Raw genomic sequence first — 26424 nt, forward strand, 5'->3', positions numbered from 1 at the left:
ACCAGTGAAAGGCAGACGCAGCATGACACTAACAAGACACTTTCTCTGTGCTGCTGCTAAGTGGGAACTACATGCAAAAGCAGAGGTATGGAGCATAACCATGCAGAAGTAGAAAAAGAGTAAGATAGGATAAAGAGGGGTGGGAAGAAAAGGAAGAAAATAAAGTATGAGACAGATCCAAATATACCACTGCAAATAATACTTTAAATAAAAGGGCAAAGATGAAGAGGAGGGTAGCATTCAACTAATGACAAAATATCCATGTGTAGTGCCTGCTGTATGGAATGCCACGGGCTTGGAACACTGTGGGGGCAGGCTAACAAATTAAGAAGAAGACAGCCCCTCTAGTATCATTAATGACTACATGGGCTGATTATTTTAGAAACCTCAATCATTTAAGCCAGCTAAAGGAGTAGCACTTGTATTAAAGAATGGAAATTACGTACAGTTCTTAGAAGAATGAAGACTCATCATGATGCATTACAATGGTGATAAAAAGGGAATGAAAGGAAAAGCTGGAAAACTAAGACTGATTAATTGAGGAAAATCAAAATTAAGAGTGAATTTTTTAAAACTTTTAAAGGAAAAGGCTGAAGGCAAAGGGTTGGGAAGTTAAATTTTATTTTCTATTTGTTTTGGCTAAAAAAAAAACTAAACCTATTTTGGTACCGATAAAAATTAAAAGTAATAAATTCTTTTCCCCACTGAAGTACATAAAAATAAATTTTTCCTAATTCAGAGACAAAAATTAAATTAAACCCCTGCATTTGTAAATAACATATCTATGTTCACGCGCACACACACACAAAATACTGCCAGTTTTTGAAAAGTGCCTTAATTTCTTAATTACTATTTTAAATAAAAATATTAAAGCTAAACTTTCTATTAACAATGAAACTAAAACAAACGCACTGGATCAAAAAAGTATGCTGAGTAAAGTTTATGTATAGTTTTATTTTCCATATGGTTAAAGAAAGCAATGGAAAAATTCATTTGATTAAGGAAGTTACAGCATATGTTAGGTTTAAATTAGTATAAATACTGCTATCTGCAGGATCACTGAGCCTACTAAGTCAGCACTAGAAATTCAATTCTTAGACTCTATGAACTTTACTCTCAAAGACTGTTCTCCAAAACTATCCTCTAATAAGTAATTTCAACTATACAACTTAAACAGAAGAAAGTCAAATACACTCATATTTAGGCCTAACTGCCATTGTTAAATATCAGTTGGGCCAACACAGAACTCTTGTATTTGACTATCAACATTATAGGCCATAATAAAAGGACATGTTTGTTTCTTCTCATGTTAAAAAGACCAACTTAAGGTTTTCTAAGGGTGACTATATGCATATCATGAAGACTCACAAAATAACCAAACATCTAAATTTTTAACCTTCTTTTAAAAAGGAGCATTTGTTCAATTTTCCTACAACTCTACCCTCAAATTATATTCTACCAGGAAATTAGAAAATTCCATTTAGTATTCTGGATAATCCTGATGTCACTGACCATAAGCTTCTTAAAATTCCAAATAAGATTTTACAGACTAAGAAGTAGAAATCCTGTAATCCTAATCCAATTCACTATCCCCAACTCCACCTCTTACTCCTACATTTTACCTAACTCTTCCACCACTCCTTTTCTTCATCTTGACTATTCCTTCTTTAATCCTCCTCATTAGCACCATACATTGCTATTTCAAATAAAATATAAGGCTCCAAGATAAATTACATCCAAATTCCTCCTGTTTACCTTACTGTTGAATTGATATAAAAAAGGAAAAACAGAGAGAGATGGCATTATACACAAAACCAAAGATTTGGGGAGGAGCAAAACAAGTCTTCTTTTCCATTCTTTTTTTTTTACTAAAGTACCTTAGATGACTGAATTAAAAGGGGAAATGAGAAAATGAACGAATTCTAATATCTAAGATGCCTTACTATATAAAACAAATATTACTTTCTATAAAACATTAGTTCCCTCTCCAAAGAATCTCTGGTATCTTGCATAAAATTTTACAGATTATCTAACTCAGGTTCTCTTCCAACTGACCTACAAAATATCATTAGTGGCTGCCATTTATTAAATGCCTTTTACTGCCAAACTTCATAGGTACTATCTCATCTGGTAACACAAACGGTTACCAACCTGTTCTAAAATTTAACGGTGGGATGAGGACCAGAGAAGACCAAGACATCCGAAGACAGCTATAACTGAAGGGATTTTACTGTGACAAAATTCCACTTTCTACAGAAATAAATTTTGCTACTCTTTCACCCACTGGTCCTATTAAGAACCTCTAAAGCAAAACCAAAGTCCTTTTAGACAACAGCCTTTCCAATACCTCATGTATGTTATTATGCTACCTCTCAATCTTCTCTCTACAGAATTAACAATCTCAGCTCCTTACGATCACTCAGAATCCAGGATCTGGTCTTAACACTGTCCCTGACCCTAAAGCAGACCAAGATTGCAAGAGGTTATGACGAATGTCAAGCTTTTATCCATTCATCACTTAATTTTCTACAAAGAGTATATCCAAAGAGGAAAGTATCAGCTGCTTAATCTTAAATTTAATTTTGAAAAAGGTTAATCCCTAGTATTAGAAACAACATTTTTTATTTTCTTCTTATTTTCAAGTGATTTCAGTTTCTTAAACGTCACATATTGGTCATTTAATTATCTAACACTACATCGACAACATGTAAAAAGGTTTTCCAAAAAACCCACTAATTCTTAAATTTTTGGTTTCTTTCTTGCTAAGTGTAATATATGAAAGTGTTCTTTTCGAAGTAGTTAAAAGGAAATAGTGTGATAATTAAAATGTGTGCAAATCTGAGAAACAGCTGTATCACAACCCTATTCTTACACAAAAACTAGTACAATAAAGCAGCAACCATAGTGAAAGGAGTGTGAAATTAGGAAACAAGAGGCCTAGGTTCTATTCATCTTTGCTACAAACTAGCCTTGTGAGTTTGACCTCTCTAAGGCATCAACATTTTCAACTATAATTCTAGGAAAACAGACCATGGATTAAGGAGTAAATATGTTTGACAACAGCAAACACACTCAAATTACGATGTCAAACACAACCACTGTTTAATCCCTATGGGAAAAATTCTACTCCACAATCTTTTAATTTCTTCTCTAGTTGAAATGATTTCCCCTAAAAAAATAAAACACATGAACTCACCATAATTATTTAAATGTTAAAATGGTGCCTGTTATACTTCACAATTGTTACAAGGGAAACTTATGCTTTCTGTTTTAGATGAATTTTTTAAAGTTAAGTGACTCACATTTTCTTCTCAGGATAATGTAATTATTACGAGCATGATTTTTGGATCTGGAATGCCCAGACTCAAAACCCCAACACCACCACTTATTAGCTATGTGACCACGGGCAAGTAACTTAACCTGTGTGTGTACCTACCTCATAAGATGGTTGTGAAAACTAAACGAATTGTTCCATGTAAAGTGCTTAGACCAATGCATGATACAGAAATCACTTAACTTGTGTTACCTATTGTGACCTGTGATTTCTTAACTTCATACACTCAATCCCTTAAAATATTGCATTTAGAACATATTTACACAAAAAGATGATCATTTTTAATTCATTGGGGCCATTATCCAAAATGAGTGTAGCTTTAAATGTGGCTCTAATTTTAAGACATGTAAACAACAACAACAACAGAAAAGGACATTTACCAAAACTGAAGAGAAAAATACTGCAGTTAGCCATGAATCTTTCAAAAATGTTTCAAACAAGTGAGATTCAAGGCAAATTTCAAATGCAACAGACACATGAGAACAAACTAACTGACAATATGAAAACATAGCTGGAAAAACTATTATTATCTATTGGTTTACCTGGAAGTGGAATTGGCATGCCAGGAAGGGGAACACGAAATGGAGGTACCATTACTGGTGGAAAAGCAGGTATTGCTGCTGCTGGCTGAGGTACTGAATGAGGAACGGCAGGAGGTAACGCCTGGGGGTGTGGCTGAGGAACGGTTTGCACAGGTGTGGCTGTAGGAGCAGGAGTTGAAACACTAACTGTAGGCGTGGCAACTGAAACAGCAGAACTTGGGGTCTGATCTTGTGTTGTGGGTGCTGATAAAAGATAAAACAGAAATATGTATCACTCCTTCATAAACCATTTTACTATATTCATTCATCATTCACTCATTCAGTATGTAAGTATTTAGGGCCCATTCCATGCACTGCAAGGAATTTATAACAAGGTCTCTGTCTTCAAGAAGCTTGAAAATAGTTAAATGAAACATAAACAATAACTAAAACACAAAGTGAAATGGGATAAATGTATAGGAGTGTAACTCAAGACACAAAGACCATTTCTTATTGTGAGACAGTACAGAAAATTTTATACTGTGGTGATAGGCCTTGAAAGATTAGGATTTCAACACGGAAAATGACAAAGTGAAAGGAGAAAATAAGTGGTGAGAAAAGTGAGTAAAAGCAAAGAGTAGGGGACAACAAGGTATTGTTTAGAAAACAGAAGACAAGCAGTCAACTAGTAAAACACTAGGCATACCAACAGAACCAGTGAGTTACAGCTGGAAAGGCAGGCCAGAGGCATAAAGTGGGAGGCCTTGAACAGACGACTAAGGAGTCCGCACTTGACTGGGCAGGGAAAGGGAAGAACTTATGTAAACGTAGAGAAATGATCTAAAAGAATGAACACCAAAACGTATCTGTGTACACCTTTTACTTTTTACTACACATGCTTCATTAGAGTTTGATTTTTTTTTATAAGAATGCATTCACGTGTTATTTATGTGACTTCATGAATGTAAAAGGTATGTGGGGGAGGTAGAATGAAGGTTTCTGTATGGAAGAGTAACAATCACTGTTCATTTGATGAATTAACCTGGCGGATGCGTCGGAAGAAAAGGAAGAACAGAGGTGGGAAAATCAATTTCAACGTATCTGGAGTTGTCCAAGCAAGGAAGAACAGAGAGAAAAAGGTATGCAATAACTAATGACTGACTGGATATGAACAAATGGAGTCACAAACGACTTGGGTTTCTCTATAATTATTTCAAAATAAAAAGGTAAAAAAAAAAAACAAAAAAAAAACATCAGGTTTCCAGTGTGAGAGACCAGCAAAATGTGAAATTCAGGATAATTTGGTTCTGCTAATACGTTATTTTTAAATATCAAAAATAAAACATTTCATCCCTAGTAATCACACTTTGTGACCCCAAAAATATATAAAATTCGTATTTCCTTTTTTTTTAGTTTCAGTTCTCAAATATTACAAAACATTTTTTGTTATTTATTCCCAACCCATCTAGTTCCAAAACAAAATTCATTTTCATAATTCATTGGTAACTAATACTTCATCTTTATCTTGATATAAAGAAAAATGCCAAACTTTACCTATACTGGAATAGGAATGAATTTATCAAATTAAATAAAACAGTGCTTTCCCAATCTTTATGCCAATTTTATTCTAAGGGAAAGCACACTGTTTAACGCAAACCACCCAATAATACAACTGAAAAAATTTCTCACTGTCTTTCCTTCAGCTCCTAACAATGAAAAACTCACTTAGGCCGGGAAGATGTCAGCAATTTCATACTTGTTAATGAGGGACTCACCTTGGCTAAATAGACAGCAGGGCCAAACAAGTATCTTCAGGGGCCCAGGAATGAATTGGTGGTCTAGCATAGACCTAGCCTTAGGGTACAGTATCATATTAATATAATTTTATAACAGTATGAAAAATACAAATTACATGCAACATTTGCCCAGTCCCATACATATACCATTTAGCATTTGTAATCTACTGCAATGGCTGAAAATATATCAAGTTATTCTTCCCAACTTCCCTGAGGAGGAGGATTTCATCAGCATTTTTCACAAACTTGCATAGGATAAAATGAGTTTATGCTCAACTGAGGTTAAAATATAAATTCCTTAATTTTTAGTTCAATTTACCCACAGGTTTATACTGCAGTTCATAGAATTACATTTTTTTAAAAAATCATGGTAATAGTATTTAGTAATATTTGCTAAACTCACAATACAAAGTACTGAGTCAGGAAAATAAAATGAGTTACAAAGGCATCAAATTTCAGGGGGAAAGGAACACCAAATGGAGATGGCAAAAAGTATTCACTCAACCTATTCCTCTTGCTGACACAGGATTTTCTGAATTTGATTAGTTGCCATGCGTCATGAGAGAAAAGGGACAAAGGCAACAAAAGAATTAACTGGGAGGCTGGGAGAATGGTAGCTAGGACTTTATAGTAGGTAAATTCCTACTAACTCCATTTGCTAAAATGACTAGTGTAACACTAGACCTCAAAATATACTACTAATCCAGCCTCAGATCTTAACTAAAAAAGACAAGTGACTATCTCTAACAGATGGAGAAATATTAAGACTGATAACACTTCTTGACACTGAATCAAGCGAAATAAAAACAGCTATCAGGAATACTCAGAAAGACAACATCAAAATTGATGTTTAAAGGCAGTAAAAAGAACAAGATTTTGCTATTCTGTTCTTAGAATAAAGGCCTCCCTATCACTGAAGGGTAGTACAAAAAATGAAAAACAGGAGGAATTCTGAATAGAATGGTTGGTTAATGGACAAGATACCTATGGGCTACTGACAGACCACTCCGATATGGAAATGTAATACAAAGAGAACAGTTAAAAGTTTTTGGCTGCCCACCTCCCTTAAAACAAAGTACTATACTATTTTTCCTTCCAAAGAGGCAGGGAATAAAACAGAAGCAACACAGAGCCTCCACATAGAACCACACCGCTTTTAATTAATCTCCTTCTCCCATCACCACCACAAGTACCCCATAAAAACTGACTGTTTTCTGCCTTGTCCCACAGATTTTAGAAGTATGTGCCTATAAAAAGGCAAAGACCCTCAACCAACTAGCTAGTATCACTGTTAATCTGTATTTTCAGAATTCAACTTAGCTACAAGAGACATGTAAAGCATTATTTACATCTTCCTATTAAGTACATTTTCTCCCAAGCCCTCTAAAAAATATCAAATAGGGCCTTTCAAAAAACTGTCTCCATATCCCATGTACCTTATTTCTTCGGTTACTACGCACATCAATAAAATAAAATCAAATTTGAATTTAAATTTAGTAGGATGACTAAATTTCTCTCATGTACATATTTCTTACAAGGTAACATACACTAATAATTCCCTAGTCCCTGAAGCTACTGGGGGAGGGAAGAGAGACAAGCTTTTTAAATTTTTTATTCTTACCCATTATCCAGGTAGCAAAATAATCTAAATTATAATCGCCTTGTAGGGATAATTATGTATCTTCATGCCAGTATCATAATAAATAATCAAATCAATAAAATTATGTAAATATTTGGGGGCTCAAGCTCAGCCTGTAGAAAAAGTAGCAGCATACTTATATCAAAAAAAAGAACAGGGCTTCCTTGGTGGCGCAGTGGTTGAGAATCTGCCTGCCAATGCAGGGGACACGGGTTCGAGCCCTGGTCTGGGAAGATCCCACATGCCGCGGAGCAACTGGGCCCGTGAGCCACAATTACTGAGCCTGCGCGTGCGATAAAGAGTGGCCCCCGCTTGCCACAACTAAGCTCTCGCACAGAAATGAAGACACAAAACAGCCATAAATAAATAAATAAAATTTAAAAAAAAAAAAAAAGAACAAAATAAACCCCAGAACTAGTAGCATAAATATTAATAACAATCTTTCAAGCAAATTAATATTCTTCTCTCGGGCTTCCCTGGTGGCGCAGTGGTTGAGACTCCGCCTGTCGATGCAGGGGACATGGGTGCGTGCCCCGGTCTGGGAAGATCCCACATGCCGCGGAGCGGCTGGGCCCGTGAGCCATGGCCGCTGAGCCTTCGCGCCTGGAGCCTGTGCTCCGCAACGGGAGGGGCCACAGCAGTGAGAGGCCCGCGTACCGCAAAATTAAAAAAAAAAAAAAAAATATTCTTCTCTCCTCATCCCTGAAATTAATTGTCTCTCATCTTTATAAAAAAGATGTAAACTTTGGGCCTCTGTGTCTTCATACCTGAAAATTCTCTTACCTTTCGAACTGCTCCTAACACAACTCCACATTTCATCTGCCTGCATCCCATTCTGGGACCCATCTACCTCTAAACAAGATTACTGAAAAGTTCCTAAGTTTCCCTGATTTCAACACTACCCAAAAAACGAGTGCCATAAAATTCTTCCAGAATACTGCATTCATACAGACTGTCTAGTGCCTGCCTGCCTCACCCATTTGCCTGGTTCTTAAAACTCTTCATAACCTGGTCTCTTATTCAATATATTAACCAATATAAATCCTCCCACCTAACAATTCATAAACTATATTTATCCTCATTTCCTGACCTACGTTTCCCACTACCTGAAACACCTCTCCGAAACTTTGAACCTATTCAAATCCTATCACACATCCTTTATGATAAACCTCAATACCCATGTAGTCCACTCACTTGTCTCTCCGTTTTCTTGAATTCTTATATCTTCTATTTTCGCTGCATAACTTTGCACGCTATTCTCTAATTGTTTCACATGCATTATTCTTGCCTCCTCAATTAGAAAAACTGGAAACTCTGCAAGATAGGGGCAGGGGCCAAAACTTACACTTATTCTGCAAACCCCACATCACCCAGCATTACTGTTGGACAAGTTGAATAGCTAACTCTACACTTCCCCAGTTTAGCTTCATGAATTTCAACTGGGCAAATAATTTCTTCTACTAATGTAAATTTCTGTTCTTTTTAGCCAAAAGTCTTAATGTTAAAAATGTATTTTAAATAACATCAAGGATAATACCTAAAACACTAGGATCATTTTGGAATGCGTTCCCACTTGTCCATTTCTCTAGCCCCTAAATAAAAACACATGCTGACTAGTACTCACTTGATACTGTCTGCGAAACTGAAGAGGCAGTTGTTGTGGTAGAAGTGGTAGAGGATGGGGTTGATGATGATGTTGAAGTGGATACCGCAGATGCTGGGCTACTGGTCGTAGGGGTGGAAGCTCCCACTGCTTGTGCTTGCACTTGTGCCTGCACCTGGGCCTGGGCCTGGGCCTGGGCCTGGGCCTGAGCCTGGGCCTGAGCCTGAGCCTGTGCCTGGGCCTGGGCCTGGGCCTGGGCCTGAGCCTGAGCCTGCGCCTGCGCCTGTGCCTGCGCCTGTGCTTGTGCCTGGGCCTGCGCTTGAGCTTGAGCTTGAGCTTGTGCCTGTGCCTGTGCCTGCGCCTGGGCTTGGGCCTGAACCTGGGCCTGGGCTGCAAGCATAGGTGTCAGTTCTGACTGCTGAATAACCTTAACTCCATCTGGCTTGGTCCATGCAGATTCACGTGTCCGAGCATTGTAATAATAAACCTGCAGAGAAAGCGAAATCATCAGTATCAACGAATCTGTCAACTATCATTTATAAACAATAATACAACTATATTTTATCTTAAACAGTATTAAAAAAAACCTTACAAAACAGAAAGTACATCAAAATTAGCTGTTTGTATATGATGAGACTAAAGGCACTTTTTCACTCCTTTTTTCTTTCCCCCCAGTTTTCTATAATGAGCACACTATATTTTTAACACACACCAAAAAAGGAGAACCAAGGTTATATTTTGTGCAGAAAGTTAACACAGCGGGCCTGAGACTGCTATCCTTAGAAAGCCCTGCCCACAATGTTGGTCCTTGGCTGGCATCTGGAAACTTAGATTTCAGGAGGGTTCCCATCATTCCCTAACTGATAAGAATGGCTCATCATGTTTAAACTGTTAATGCAAACAATGCAGTTTATGCTGTATGCATGCCTTCCTTCTGGGAGTCTGGAATGTGGTATGTGCTGGGCAGATGGTGCCAGATATGGGACCAGTCCCCAATGAAAACCCTCGACTCCTCAGCTCAGGAGAGCTTTCCCAGCAGACAACACTTCACCCGTGTGTTCACAATGCCATGTCGCAGGAATTAAACACATTCTATATGATTCCACTGAAAGGACTCCGGAAGGCTTGTGCTTGGTTGCTCCAGACTGCAGCCCATGCACCTCTTTCTCTTTGCTGGTTTTGCGTTTTATCTTTTCTCTGTAATTAGTCTTAGCTGCAAATACAACTACATGCTGAGTCCTGTGAGTTCTCCTAGCAAACACTAAACCTGAGGGCTGTTTTGGGGACCCAAGGCACATATTTAAAATACAGGCTTCCAGAATCATAGGCAAACCTATGTAAGTGCTCCAGGCCACCTTATGTCTGTGCATAAGTCCTATCCAGTGAGCCTTTCCAGGAGTTCTGCCCCACCCTGGCTTACCCAAGGCTCATTCCTAATTGGCAAAGATACAGTCACTGATCTCAATTTGCCAGAACTCCTGTTTTACTCTTCTGTTACTAAGAAGCTAACAACCTAAATACATTTTATAAGTTACCTTCCCATCTGGAGTTTTATTTTCAACCCATATCTCCTCAGTAGGAGGCAGTGCTGGAGTACCAGGAGCAGTCACAGGAGGCATTCCTGGTGGAAACATCATACCCGGTGGAGGAGGCATGGTTCCCATGGGTGGAGGCATGAAAGGTGGTCTCTGTTAATTCACAAGAAGTAATGTCACTTGTGTTTATCTTTTTTCCTTCAAATTATTACTAAATTCTACCCAAAAGTAAAGCACTGTAAGAGAAACTAGTTTTATAGTCAATTCAGATACATTTATCTAGGTTGTGTAAGAGAAGTTTCTCTGTAATAAAAATGATTACTAAATAGACTAGAAAGAAGTACATCAAAATACTAACAATAGGGCTTCCTGGTGGCGCAGTGGTTGAGAGTCCACCTGCTGATGCAGGGGACGCGGGTTTGTGCCCTGGTCCGGGAAGATCCCACATGCCGCTGAGCGGTTGGGCCCATGAGCCATGGCCGCTGAGCCTGCGCTCCACAACGGAGAGGCCACAACAGTGAGAGGCCCGCGTACCGCAAAAAAAAAAAAAAAAAAATACTAACAATAGTCATCTCTGGGTTATAGCATTATGGGTGAGTCTTGCTTTGTTCTTTATACCCTAACTGCCTATTTCATACATTGGGCACTAGATTACTTCCAAAAGAAAAAAACTGATTCTTATTTACAAATAACATAGCAATAACTAAAAAGGAAAAACCAGATATACCTAACCCTTTGTTCTCTTTACCTACAAAAAAAAAAAGAATATTAGCTAGGAAAATATTCATCATTTCCTATTTTTCAAATAATAATAATGTAGCTCACCGAAGATGTTAACATCAGTAAGTTTAAAAGATACAATAAAAAAAATTATCCCTTTACTTTTCAGGAAAATGAGAATCTAAATGGTATATATTATAGTTAAAAAAAAAACAACTTCTGGAACCATTCATTACTGATTCAACACTATCTCTGATAATTCCTTCAACGACTGTTGATCCAAGCCAAGATCCTGAACCAAACAATTTAACTGTAACTGCTATATCTTACTCACTAAAGCAGAAAAGGTCTGCCATTTTGAAAACAGATTTTGAACAGGGATTAAAAGATTTCCTCTATAATCTAGAAGTAACATTAGAATTCAATTATCCAAAGCATCTTAATCTGGATAATGGAATTGACATTATGCTAATAATGTGCAACTGTATTTCACTTTCCTAAAAATGTTTTTTTTTCCATACTCCAGTCTTTCTGGATTCAGCTCACTGTCTTTCAAGAATCAGCACACTGGCCCATGTTCTATAAAATATCCACCCCAAATATATCTCATGCACCAGGAGCTGGAATCACTTTGATTTACTGTAAAACCATACAATCATCCATCAAGACCAAGAAAAGCATCACAACATTAGAAAGTATCCCATTATAACATCTGATATACTTCCATTAGAGGATTACATTAATCCATTACATTTTATAATATTCTGCAAGGACTTTAACTATTAAAGGCACAAAGCAGAATAAATTCACATGTAACAAGTTATACCAGTCAGTAGGTCAAAAAGTTACTTCCTATTCTAATCCTGAAGAAAACATAAAACCATTTGACAATTTGTTTAAGGGTGGGGGAAGGGGGGGCTGCTCATTACTAGGAAGGCAACAAAATTACTAAGCAAAGTATTAAAACCTGGTGTTTCTTCCATAAATATAACCCTATTGAAACAGAGTTAACATCACTTAAACAGTAGCTCATTATCTCTTTCTATTTTTAGTAAGTTCATTCTTGATTATCCAAGCTAACAGAAGGGAGATGATACTACTGTATTTATTTCGTTTCAGAATGGTACAGGCTGAATAAACTAAGAAAACATAGAAACATATTCAGTCAAGAAGAATATAATCTCAAAAGTAGATATTTTTGAGAGTTGATACCTTCATAACCTCATTTCAGACAATAACTGGGTCTATTTACACTAAAGAGGGATATATGCCTCAGGTTAAAACACCAGAAAAGTTTTTATTTAAAGAAATCCCACAACAATTCTATTTCTAAAATTGTAAGATAACCGTATTTTTTTTCTGGGGAAGGAAAAAAATCCAAATATTGTGCTTACAAAATGTGTTCGTTGTCACCTTCTAGATTCTATACTAGGCATCATTTCTGGGGAGAAGTGCTCAGGAATATACATACATATATATTTAAATTTACTTGCAATATGTATCACTGAAAACAAATTTCCCCTACTCTATACGTAAGATTTCAAACTTCATTTCCCATAAAGAAGATGGATTACTAAAGACAATTCTCAGAGACGAAGGCAGGTTAGAACTACCCTATTCAATCCTAACTTAACACATACATTTTTCTATCACCATATACATTTCCAATCTGAATTTCCATACTAATTATTGTTACCAGTGCTTTTAGAGCAACACATTAATATAAGGATGTTCTCTTTAGTTCCCATTTTCCTATAAAACCAAGAACACAGGTTTTAAAGGCAAAACTCATATATAATATTGACACTAATGCCAACAAAGAAACAGCTACCTCTATATTCTTTACCTGGAGGTGTGGAGGGCCCATAGGTGGAGGAATCCCTCCTGGAGGAGGCATTGGTGGCATATTAGGATCAAAAGGAGGACGTCCAAATGGGGGCCGAGGTGGTGGAGGAGGGCCTCGCATCATACCAAAAGGTGGAGGAGGTCGCATGAGAGGTGGTGGGCCTCGCATCACTGCATTTGGTGGGGGAGCTGGGCCTCGGAACCTCAAGGCCTGCTGTTGAGCCATCCTGTGTGGGAAAGCCATGAATAAATTTTTCTTTCTCAACGTAACAAAAATGTAGCTAGTAATCTCTAATTACATCAAATTTTAAAAGCCCTTAAGCAAGTAGAGTTGGAAAGTCATACTGCACCACTGCAATAGAGTGCATCAGTAAGAATGATCAATGCACACCAAATCTAGGAGGAAATTTAGATGAGGGAGGTTATTTGGATGGTCTTAAAAGTATCTTCCCACATGTTTCTTACAGTTGCAAAGAAGGATGAACAAAACACCTATGCAATAGAGAAACTGACCTAATGTGACTGAGAGGGACACAACATCACCTATTCCAGGCAAGAACGCATAACCTCAATCTAATAAGGAGCTATTCGACAAACACAGAATGAAGAATGTTCTACTGGAAAGGGGGCAGCAGGGAGTATATTCTTCAGAAATGTTGATGTTATACAAAAAAGACAAAGGAAGGCTGTGGAAATGTTCTAGATTAAAGAGGCCAAAGAGACATGACAACACAATACCAACTCTAGACAGGATCCTAAACTAGAGAGAAGAAATGCTATAAAGGACATACTGGATTAACAGACAACACTGGAATAGGGACAACAGATTAAAGTATTTTATCAACGCAAATTTACATTGATACCTGTGCTATAGTTAAGTAAGAGAAGATCTCTATCCTTAGGAAATACTCAAGTATTTAGGGGTAAAGGGCCGGTATTTAGGGGTAAAGGGCTGTGTGTGTGTGTGTAAAGGCTGTGTGTGTGTGTGTGTGTGTGTGTGTGTGTGTGTGTGTGTCTTACCCTCAAATGGCTCAGAGAAACAAAAAGCATGAATGTGACAAGTAATAAAGCAGAACAGGTAAAATATTAACACTAAGCGTACTATTTTTGTTTTTGCAACTTTTTGGAAGTTTGAAATTACTTCCAAATACAAGGTTTTTATAGCAGGGGAGGGTAGCAGGTTAAGAGATCATTAGTATTCTCTGACTAAAGGGAAAGCCCTCTGTACACTGCACCCCACCCCACCCTTCAATCTCTAGCTAAACACCCTATTTTCTCCATGGCATTCAAGCAGATAAACAATATCACATAAGATGGCATTATCTACCTCCTCTCATAAGTGCTTTTTTAAAAAAATTATTAACTCTAACAAATGCTTACTATGTGCCAGGCAGTAATCATAAGCTCTTTTTAAGCTGTTTAATCATCACAGCAACCCTGAGGTAGATTTTATCAACCTCATTTTACAGATTAAGGCGCACAAAAGTAAAATAACTTGCCCAAGGCCACACAGCTGGTTCAGTGGTAAGGCCAGAATTCAAACACAGGTGAATGGCTCTTAAACGCTATACCATGCTTTCTATCTAAGCCCCTTTCGAGCAAGAATTGTCTGTCCTGTTCACCTTTATATCCCCAGCACATAGTTATGCCTGCCCATAGTAAGCTCAATAAGTATTTGCTGAATGTACCATTGAACACCTAGGTCTAATACTGTATCTTACAAATAGGGTATATAGAATCTTAAAAAAAATATTTACTATAATTTGCCAGTCAATTTACTGAGCACCTATCACAGTCTTCCCAGTAGCTACGATAAATCTCTCCATTATACGTGAAATTTACATTTCAGTGCTCAAGAGAAGATTAACAATTATATTCCTCATGTACATTTGATGATAATCATTCTTATACTCTCTCCTCACCAGGCTCTTCCAACTTTCCTACATTTTTCAATCCTGTGCTTAAGACTACTCCCCTTTCAACGTTCTCTAAATTTTCCACATCGTAATTCAATTCTGACACAAGAAATCCTAATAAAGAACCAATTTGCCTTCTAGGAGAGCACTAGGATTGTAAACACATCCACAACTACTATACCAAATATATTTCACCAAACCTGCAAATGATCCTACACTCAACGTTAGAAAGGATGAGTTTAAAAGTGATTGCAAAAAGAATAATCAGTCTTTTTCAAATTATATGCACTCCCAAAAGACAGATGGTCACTGTTATTGAAGCAATGTCTTAACCTTTAGGGCAGGAAAAAACTTAACCACCAGGAAAAGATATTCCATTTCAGCCTTCAGTTAACAATGTATCTTAATCTTAGAGTTCCTGAATCTGCCTCGTTCTTTTAAAAAAATCTACACTATTTCTCTCTTTAGAATTTCACACTTCCTAGTTATAACTTGAAGTTAAGCATTTTAGGTTCTAAAACCATGAAGAGTCAAATCAGGGCTCTGCCTTTTGTTGTCAGGCTGCTCACATGTTTTCTGAGCCTGAATATACTCACATGTAAATGAGCGGGGGGCGGGGGGGAATAGAAATAAAACCTCTCTCTGTTCAATGAAACATTTAGGATAGTACCTGGTACACAGTAAACTATTTTAACTATCATTACTTTCATTCCCCACAAAGCCTAGCATAGTGCTCTACCTGAAAAGCCCTTGGTGGCCAATTTGACTAGATGGCTTGCAAAGTTCACATAATTTCCTCTATCGACAGCCTCAAGTTGCCATTTTCTGATGTCAGATATGTATAGCACATGTGCTGAGCTCTTTATATACACTGCTTCATCACAACCACCTCACCAGACCTGCACTGAGGATTAAATGAGCTAATACAGAACTTGGAACAGCACCCAGCACGTTAAGTATTAGCTATTATTGCTGTTGCTGTAACATCAGTATAGTAAGAGTATTAGTAAAATACTAATAATTTAGTAAAATACTAAAATTACTGTTAAACGGTATTAATATTAGTAGTGTTAACTATTACTATAATTATTATTAGCAGGCTCTATATAACCTGGCCCTTGCTGACCTCTCTACAGACTCTAGTCTTTCTGATCAACTACTTGATTACCCTGAAGCCTCTGCAGTTGTTCCCTCTGCCTGGCATGCTTTTCCCCAGATCTTTATATAACTGACTCATTCTTCAGTCTCAGCTCAAAGTTCACCTTAAACTCCTTTCTCACCCTAGTCTCTCCCAGCCCCTCTATTTCATTACCCAATTTGAGTTTACAATTATGATAAATGCTATGAAAAAAATCTCACTTATTTGTTTACTTTTGTATTATCTCTACCCACTAGTACATAGTTTCTCCTTATTATAGTGATGCATCCCAGTGTCCAGGATGGTAGTGTTCAATTATTGTTTTAATAATGATAGTGAACCCTGGGTACTTCCTATATACCTGGTACGGTTATAGGGACATTATTTGTACTAGGTCTTTCAATCCTAACAACAACCCAATGAGATAAGTTTGGCACCATTTTTACAGAGGAAACTATGGCACAGAAAAAGAACTTGTTTATGGTAGTCAGTGGTAACACCAACATATTCTTATTCCCATTATACAGCTAAGGAAATTTAGACTGCAAGTCCCTTATCATAAGTCATAAAGCATTAATAAGTAAATAAAGGCCTTGGGTAAAGGATCTACACAAATATAACTCTAAATCTTAATGGCCCTCAACCATAAAGGAACAGAAAGGCATTTGGAACTCCAAATAAATTCTGTCCATTGTAGGTTATTTGCATTCCTACCACTTTCAATCTTTAGGAAAACAGAAGCCTACTTGCATGAACAGAAACACAAAAAAATTTTTTTACAAGAACAAATGTATCTCCCTAGAAGTACTAAATCCACATATGCAATCTTCCCAATGGTAAAGACAAGTCTGCAAATACTTTAATATAACAGGAAGAGCAAAAATTTTTTAAATGCTGATATATGGCAAGCAAATTAAAAGGAAGACTAAGTGAGGAGACCTAGGTTTTAATCCAGACCCTGCCAATACCTCGGTGACCCTGTGTAAGTCTCTTCACACTTGCAGGCTGATTTCCTCATTTGATGTGGTTAGTTTGGCATTTAGATCAATCTTAGTTAGCATGGAAGGTCCCTGAGGAAAAAGGTTTTTAGTCTGGTTCAAGACTCTACTGCCAGCACCTAGGTCAGTGACTCTCACACTGCACACACTTAATAAATGTGGGTCCACTAAACGGACCATCTCTAAATCTCCTCTATTCATTTATTTACAATATATATACACTGAACACCTTATTCTTCAGGCACTATGGTAGTGACACACCATGACATGCATTCAGAATACAAATACAAAAATTAAGCCCCAATTTCTGCCATCAGAGCCCACAAAAACAACTAATTTCTCTTAAACCATGACAAATGTTAAAATAAAAGTCTACAATATGCTCTGGAAGGAACTTCCAACCCAACAGGCTAAGGTATAAAACATTTCCAACAGAACACCTAATTTAAAGCCCTATTCAAATCAGTTTTGCAACAATGTCTAGACTATTATTAAAGTCTAAAAGGCTACTCACTGTAACACTGAAGAAAAATACTCTCTAAAATGCAAAGTAATGTTCCCAAATAAACCTGTAAGACTAGTAACCTTCTCTTAAGGTCAGAATCAGGAATGAACCTTTCATCACTAAAACTGAACGACCCTGGCAATGCACTTTGATCACTCATTACTGAAGTGTACACGTGGGGTTTAAAGGATTTGAGATACATCCCTGAAATAAGACTTTATTCCTGCCAAAGTAAGAATTTTTGTGACCATTCAGAATCTAAAAGACATGACTTTTTCTTTTTCCCTGAAAACTTGAGTAACAATACCCGTTTTCCGTATACAATTTCATCTGGTGCTCTAGACAATACTAGAGTCCTCATAACTTATTCTGCGCTTTTTCATTCTCAAAGACTGACAGTGGCACAATTCAGAATGGGAGCTGAACATCTGACATGACATTTTTCCCACCCAGAAACATTAAAAAAAAAAAGAAAAGAAAAGTATCAAATACACGTAAAGCTCAGGACCTCGTTTTCCTTAAAAACCACTGACTAAAGAGTTTTCTCTCCAAGACACTTAATTACAAATTCCAGAGACAGGGAAAAACCAGGGCAAGAAAGGTCACTGCCATCCTTAGGGCGATGGCGTGAGCAAACAGAAGGGAGAGGAATGGAAGAGTGCACCGAGCCTGGCTGCCTGGGTTCAAGCCACTTCCTGGAGCCACGATTCCACCAAACCGAGCCGGTTCTACTTCCCCAACCTCTACGAGGCTCAGTTTCCTCACCTGTAGATGGGCAAGTCACTTAACTGAAGATGGCTCTTGCACTGGGGCCTGCAAAATAAGAACAGCAACTACTCCAAAGGATGGGTGTGAGGATCACAAGAGACAAGTCTAAGGAAAGGGTCCTCTGGCCCCTGGAAGCACCTAACAAACGGCTGCTGCTATTGTTACTACTCACAAATACGGGATAAGAAACCAAAGGATAAGAGAAAGGAAGGCCGCACGAAGTTAATGAAAAGCAAGCAACGTGGGGAAGAAGGAACAGGGCAGACGTGGGGACCCCAAAGGGCGGCGGAGGGCGTGGAGAAGGCCGAGCCGGGGAGTTGCCTAAGGCGTGGAAGGCTTCCGGGAGGAAAACTGGGCCCGCGCCGGCGTCGCACCGGGAGTACGGCTGAGACGGCCCGCGCCTGAGGCGGAGCCCCAAAGTGGGAACGCCGGGTCCAGCCCAAGGGCCGCAGGCCGCGAAGGGCGCCGGGGCCCCGCGAAAACCGCAGGAAGCGCCCCGAGAACGTGCAAGAGGCCGCGACCCAGCCCCGGCCCGGCTCCCTCATTCAAGTCGCCTTCCCTTCCCCCTTCTCCAGTCCCATGTGGTCCTGGCCCCCAGCCGCCGCACGTCTTCGGCCCACACTCCACCGCGGCCCTCCGCGCGGCGGGCCGAGCCCCTGGGACGCCAGAGCGCCAAGATGTAAGGTGGAGCAGCATCCTTACCTGAGCTCCCCCGGGTTGAATCGCTCACTGTCCCCCCCGTCCCCGCCACGCTCCGCCATTACAGAGGGCCGCGTTCTTCCACCCGCCGACTCAGCGTCCCCTATTGGCCGGGCGGATCGTCAATCTCGCGCGAGAGAGGCGGAGAAAGCAGAGATCTGTGAAATGACTGGTCAGACTTTCCATCAATCCTCGAGCTGAGGATGGTATCTGCCTTATTATTGGTGAAAGGGCCCGCCGACTTTGAAAGCGGTATGGAGACAGCCAGTTGATTGGTCCCTCGGAGGCTTTATGGGAAACGAGACTTCAGCAACGGGGAACTGCCGGCGCCCTCTCGCGGTAAGTGAAACTGGGTCCTCCCACGTACTGCTCGGCCTGCGGTAGCCACGTGTCTGCCGGCTTCCAGAAAAGTCAGTTGTGGAGCCATATTGGCCTCATACTGGACATATTGGCTCGGGTCGAGACCATGTCCATTACGTGAGCCAATCAAAAATCGACCTGGGTCGCCGGCAAGCCAATCACAGAGTTGCTGTGGAAATGAGGCATTTCCCAGCTTTTCAAAATCAGGAGTCTTAAGGCACCACTGGATTATTCCCGTGTTATTAAATAATATATTACTAACTACAAGAATACCTCAAATTGTATTAAATAATTAGTCGCAGGCTAAGAAGTGTTGTAAGTTGCTGTATTAAGTAAGTTGCGGGAGGCAAGCCTCAGGCAATTTACCGTTTAAACCATCTGTTCTTCAATTTCAAAATACACTTGTCTGAAATTAGCATACCCTGATACCCAGAGGGAATTCTGAATATTCATTTATCTTTTTATTAAAAAATAATAATAATAGATATATTTTACTCAGACCTAAGCATATATACCAAGCACTGTCCTAATTACTTTCCATGTATTATCTGTTTTAGGCCTCATAAAAAGGCCTTATAAGAGGTGAGTACTATGAATAGCCACAGTTTATAGATGAGACTGAGGCAGAGAGAAGTTAAGTAACTTGGCCAAGTTTACACAGCTAATAAATGGCAGAGCCTGGCCTTAAACCTGAGACAGTATGTCAGCAAACCCCATTGCTAAACACCGTGATCCAAGAAAAACTGAAAACATACATGTACACAAAAACTTGTACAAAAATATTCATAGCAGCATTATTCATAATAGCCAAAATGTCCAAGCAATTGGTGAATCAATTTAAAAACATGGTATATTTATACAAAGGGATATTATTCAGCCATAAAAAATAATTAAGTACTGATACATGCTACAACATGATGAACCTTGAAAACGTTATGCTAGGTGAAAGAAGCCAGACACCAAAGGCTACATATCATATTGAGGCAGGAGATAGGTTCCCCCCCCCCCCCGCCCCGCAGGGTAAGCAATTGGAGTTTCTGTCCACAGGGAACGAGTTCCAGTTGCTTACCCTGGGCAGGGTGGGTGGCCAACTATGTCCTGCCTCAATCTTGGCTGATAGAGTCGTGCCCTCGTGGTAGTTTACAATCACTTATGTGGGGTATTTCTTCCGGGTTTTCTTTGGCCAATCATTTTGATTTGCCTGGTTCAGAGTCCGTATTTGGTATATCTCAGGATCTTCCCATGTGTGTGCGTGCATCTCTCAGTCAAGATGGATCCCAGCGAAGAGGCCTATGGGTATATTTGACATCATTCCCCTTTTGACCTCCAAGGAGCTTTCTAGTCGAGAAGGTCTCCTTGACTTCAAGAATGAGAAATATGTGGTCTCTTATCTTTTAAGGCTGGGCAGGGCCCAGCCTCCTCTCTCAATTGTCCTGCTGTTGATATTTTGGAGTTTCTGTTCACAGGGAACGAACTCCAATTGCTAACCTTGGGAAGCCCCATCTACCTCCTGCCTCAATATGATTCCATTTAATGAAGTACCCAGAATAGGCAAATCCATAGAGATGGAAAGTAGATTTCCAGGATGGGGGTGGGGAGTGACTGCTAATGGGTATGGGATTTCTTTTTGGATGATAAAAATATTCTAAAATTAGATAGTGGTGATGATTGCACAATTTGGTGAATATACTAAAACCTGTTGAATTGTACACTTTAAAGAGTGAATTTTATTGTATGTGAATTACAGTATTTCAATAAGTACCATGCTATACTGAATGCCAGTTAAATATTCAAAATCAACTAAGTATGATAAAATGTGATAAAGGCTGAACACAGTTCTGACCATGACCATTTGGAAAAAGGAAAGTATGGTTAAAATTTCACTAAATACGTAACATTTGAACAAACTGGAGCTTGAATGAGAGTGAATGGTTAGATCCCTTTTTCAACATCAGCATGCATCTCCAAGTCCTGGCAAACTATTACAAAAATAATACTTATATAGATGGCTCAAGACAGACTAATCCCCAGTGCTGGAAAACAAAACAAAACAAAAAACAAAAAAAAACCCACCTCAAAATGGATACCTTACAGAAAGATAGTCACTGGCATATTATAAAAGATGACAACAAACTGTCAGTTTGAATAGATGGAAGAATGCCTTGTGGGGCAGACATATATACATATGTAGACGTATCACACATATTAGATATAGATACAGAGATAGATAGATATAATTTGATAGATATAATTCAATAGATATAGATAGATATAAAATCATTTCATTGCTTCACTACTATAGTTTACTCACATAAACATGTCCTTGAAATTCAGGTATTTTGCACTCAATAGTTATTAAAAACAATGCAAATATGAGCTGTGTCTTCAGTGAACCATTTTATTAAATCAATGTAAAAAAAGAATTAAAGAAATTCAGTGAATCTTTTAAGAAACCAGATAGACTTCCTGTAGTCAAAGCTTGATAACTCTTAAGATACTACAGATGGGCATAGCTGTACACAACAGAAAAACAAATACCATCTTTGCCCAACTGGCAGCAACTGAGTTATAGATCCTAACATTTAGTATATCAAAGTGAACTGAAGAGGCAGTGTTGGCTCAAAACTGATTAATATCATCAGGGCTCTAAGTCTTTGTTATGAAGTCACTCTTCAGAAGTGACTCTTGAGAAGTGTTTCCAAAGCTGAGTCAGTTTTTTTTTTCTTAATAACTACCATTTTTGAACACTTATCTTAAGCCCATGGTAGGTACTTTGCATACACTATTTTTAATCCCCTGCAGGGCAGGCATACTGTCCCCATTTTACATATGGGGACACTGAGGCTCAGGGGTAAGACTCACCCAAGTTGTATTGATAGAATCTGCTTCTGAGTTCACTCACATGATTGTTGGCATGTGTCACTTCCTTGTGGGTTGTTAGACTGAGGACATAGCACATGGGTCTCTTCATGGGGCTGATGACAACATGGCAGTTTGCTTCTCCCAGCATGAGCAATCTAAGAAAGAGAGGAAGAGAGAGAGAGAGAGAGAGAGAATACCCAAGATGGAAGCCACAGACATTTTGTAACCTAATATTAGCAGTGAAATTCCGTCACCTCTGCCCATGCTCTATTCATTAAAGCAAGTCAATACATCCAGCCCACACTCAAGGGGAGCGGATTGCACAAGAGCTGAATACCAGGAGGTGGGATCACTGGGGGCCATCTCACCTACCACACTTCCTTTCAGGTCTCAACTTACACAACTACTTCCTCCAGGAAGCATTCTTCAGAGAGAAACTCTGACCGCTAGCCACCCCCATCTAGGTAATTTCCACTATCATATTCTCCTATAGCACACAAGATGGCTTTGTAACATTCCAAGCACTTGTTACTACCTATTGTAACGTTGAGCATTATGTGTATAATGTGTTTTACATATTTTACCTTATTTCTTTTCCTGTCAACTCACTTTATTGTTTTTAATTCCGAAGTATTTTAAAGTAAATTATAAACATCATGACATTCCATCCCTCAATACATCAGTATTTATCTCTTTAAAAAATCCCACAGTTTTCTACATATCAAAAATAACATTTTCGGGCTTCCCTGGTGGCGCAGTGGTTGAGAGTCTGCCTGCTGATGCAGGGGACACGGGTTCGTGCCCCGGTCTGGGAGGATCCCACGTGCCGCGGGGCGGCTGGGCCCGTGAGCCATGGCTGCTAAGCCTGCGGGTCCGGAGCCTGTGCTCCGCAAGGGGAGAGGCCGCAATGGTGAGAGGCCCGCGTACCGCAAAAAAAAAAAAAAAAATAAAATAAAATAACATTTTCACTTCTAACAAAATTAGCAGTAATACCAAATCCATATTCAAATTTCCCCAACTGTCCCTAAAGTGTCCTTTTCAACTGGTTTGTTCTGATCAAATCAGGATCCAATTCAGAACCATGCAATGCATCTGGTTGCTATGTCACTTAAGACCCTTTTAACCTAGAACAGTCCGTTTTTTCATGACACTGACTTGCTGAAGATCCCAGGCCAGTTCCACCTTTTGGATCTGTCTGATCAGTCATAAACCAAGACCATCTCCAGCAAAACTGAACAAATGGTCACCCTACCTATCCACCATGACCTAATGGTTTAATGATTTTATCTTTTCCTGAATCAATACTTTCCTTAGGGCTAGCAAAATAATGATTTTATAATTACATGTTACTTTCTACATTTACTAGCTAACAATTCTTCTGTAAATTAGAGATTTCCTTCAACAACAGGGGCTATTGCCCCCAAATACAGTTTCTATGCTAAAAGTGGATAAATGCTTAGTTCTTTCCCTTTATTTATCAACTTTCAAAATAAAATGATGGTTTGATAGTCATCTCAACTGGGAACAGATTCTTTCTTCTGACTTCTTTAAGTATTATTACGGACACACGGGTTTTCAGTTATTCAATCCGTTTCAATTAGCTACAATCAATAATCATTTTTGATGCTAGAATTTTCATACATTATCCATTTTCTTTTCATAACAATCATCTAAGTAAGGTAACATCACTGTCTCTTTTACATATCAAGAAACTGAGACAAACAGAAGCTAGGTAACTAAGAAATTTACTAAGGTGGCTCAGAGGGTAATTTCAATGTGCAGTTGAATACAGACTCCAAGAGAGTAGGAATGCATTCATGTTTTTTAATCAGGTTCTCCTGAATATAGCTCAGTGCCAGTTAATAAATAAGTCAATGCGCAAATTAGTTAATGATTATCATTTCTAGTTGACACCAAAAAAAAAATTCTAATACCTACTAAAGACTTTTGGATAAAATAATATCTGGGATTAGCTTCAAAATAAACAAGAATGGGGAGCAGCAAGGTCAGGGAGAGAATGTGAGGGGAGGGCAGCAGGTTATAGATGAAACAAGGTTGACTATACCTTGATAACTGTTGAAGCTGGATGATGGGGAGATGAGGGTTTATGATACTATCCTCTCTACTTTTTTAATATTGAAATCGTCCATTCATAGAGAAAATATTCTAAGCCCTTGAAACATTCAACTATAGGAAGCTGCCTAAAAGTATTTAAACTGATACACAGCAAAATGTGTCTGCTTACATTGTTAGTTTTTAGTTGGACAGTCAATGAGAAAGTAAAGGAGATGATATGAGGTACCCCAACACACGTAAAGAGTAAAAACATCTTCATAAGGGAGATTAAGGTAACAAAAATCACATGTTTGACCTCTCAAAAATTGAGATATAATTAACTCGTTTGACCTTTTGTTGGAAAGCCAACAATGCTGTATGCTTTTTTTCTTAATGCCAAAACTTGTAGAAAATCTGATGACTACAAAAGGAAGGGGAAAAGAAACTTGTGAATCTGTCTTCTAGGAGAAAAGATATCCTCAAGAGAAGGACTTATCCAAGTTGACCAAATTGAGGAGCCAGATAAAAAGACACCAGGTCGGGCTTCCCTGGTGGCGCAGTGGTTGAGGGTCTGCCTGCCGATGCAGGGGACACAGGTTCGTGCCCCGGTCCGGGAAGATCCCACATGCCGTGGAGCAGCTGGGCCCGTGAGCCATGGCCGCTGAGCCTGCGCGTCCGGAGCCTGTGCTCTGCAACGGGAGAGGCCCTCGTACCGCAAAAAAAAAAAAAAAAGACCAGGTCACAAAACACACTGGGGTACAAAGAGATATCCATTTAAAACCTTGTTTTTAAATAAACATGAAAGGAATGAGGAAAACAGAAAATTACCATTAGAACACCACAGTAATCATTGCTGCAGGCAAGATCTACTGATGAGTGCTAAAATTAGTGGGTAAAACTTTAAGGAGAAACAGGATATTGCATTACTCAAAGTATCTCCACCCCAAATTTATAAATCACTGTGGCAGTTTTAACATATGTCCACAAGTTCTTTGATAGTCCTCCCTTCAGAAGGTGGAGTTAAGTCCCCTCTCCTTGAGTGTAAGTTAGACTTAGTGACCACTAGATACAGCTTACATTTGCAGTGGAGAAACCCAACAGACATCATCTTAACCAAGTGATGGAGATTAACATCTTCAGTGACAGCATGCACCCCTAATATGACATGATGAGAAGGGCTCTTCACCTCTGTGCTATTCTTCCGCAAAATCTGTAACCTTCATCTACACTCGAGGAAACATTAAACAAACTCAAATTGAAGAACATTTTACAAAACACCTGATCACTACTCTTCAAAAGTGTCTAAGTCATGAAAGACAGGTAAAGACAGAGAAACTGCTTAAGGCAACAAAGGAAACATGACAACTAACTGCAATGTGGGATCTTGGCTCGCATCCTGGAACCAAAAAAGGACACTAGCGGGAAAAGCCATGGAAATCTTAATACAGTGTGTAGTTTAGTTAGTATTGTACCTCTTAGGTTTGTTTGTTTGTTTGTTTTATTTTTGGCTGCCTTGGGTCTTCATTGCTGCGTGTGGGCTTTCTCTAGTTGCTGCGAGCAGGGGCTACTCTTCATTGCGGTGCACAGGCTTCTCATTGCGGTGGCTTCTCTTGTTGCAGAGCACAGGCTCTAGGCACACGGGCTTCAGTAGTTGTGGCATGTGGGCTCAGTAGTTGTGGCACGTGGGCTCAGTAGTTGTGGCTCGCGGGCTCTAGAGCACAGGCTCAGTAGTTGTGGCGCATGGGCTTAGCTGCTCCATAGCTTGTGGGATCTTTGCAGACCAGGGCTCAAACCTGTGTCCCCTGCATTGGCAGCCAGATTCTTAACCACTGTGCCACCAGGGAAGTCCCTTGTACCTCTTAGTTTTGATAAATGTACCATGGTTATGTTGACAATAAGGAAAGCTGGGTGCAGAGGATTTCGGTATTAACTTTGCAACTCTTCTGTAAATCCAAAATTATTTCAAAATAAAAAGTTTTTAAAATATGTTTTCAGCTTCCAGATAGCTAACTCTCAATGATGCCAAGTGCAGAGGGTGGAAACCACAGCCATCTTGTGATGTATGCCTTATTATCCATCTATAAAATGAGAGGTTGGACAAGATGCTCATCCAATGATCAGGGCAAGCAG

General features: G+C 39.0%; 1 protein-coding gene across 9 annotated transcripts in view; it reads right to left on the reverse strand.

Moving 5' to 3' along the window:
• The window catches only part of TCERG1 (transcription elongation regulator 1), a 60239-nt gene extending 41114 nt beyond the window's left edge, over positions 1 to 19125 (reverse strand). For 5 of the 9 annotated variants that reach the window (XR_014294249.1, XM_082623450.1, XM_082623449.1 and 2 more), the window contains exons 1-6: positions 19021 to 19125; positions 12995 to 13220; positions 10429 to 10581; positions 8915 to 9380; positions 8485 to 8604; positions 3877 to 4119 (exon numbers count right to left, since the gene is read on the reverse strand). Coding sequence is in view for 8 of the 9 variants with exons in the window: in XM_082623450.1 (XP_082479576.1) it covers positions 3877 to 4119; positions 8485 to 8604; positions 8915 to 9380; positions 10429 to 10581; positions 12995 to 13220; positions 19021 to 19079 (1267 nt within the window). In the remaining variant the exon portion in view is untranslated. The remainder of the gene's footprint in view (positions 1 to 3876; positions 4120 to 8484; positions 8605 to 8914; positions 9381 to 10428; positions 10582 to 12994; positions 13221 to 19020) is intronic. The other 4 variants (XM_082623454.1, XM_082623453.1, XM_082623452.1 and 1 more) reach the window with 1 other exon arrangement.
• Positions 19126 to 26424: the final 7299 nt, after the last annotated feature.

This window comes from Mesoplodon mirus, assembly GCF_964341445.2.
Source record: "Mesoplodon mirus genome assembly, chromosome: 5".
In the NCBI taxonomy this organism is placed as follows: Eukaryota; Metazoa; Chordata; class Mammalia; order Artiodactyla; family Ziphiidae; genus Mesoplodon; species Mesoplodon mirus.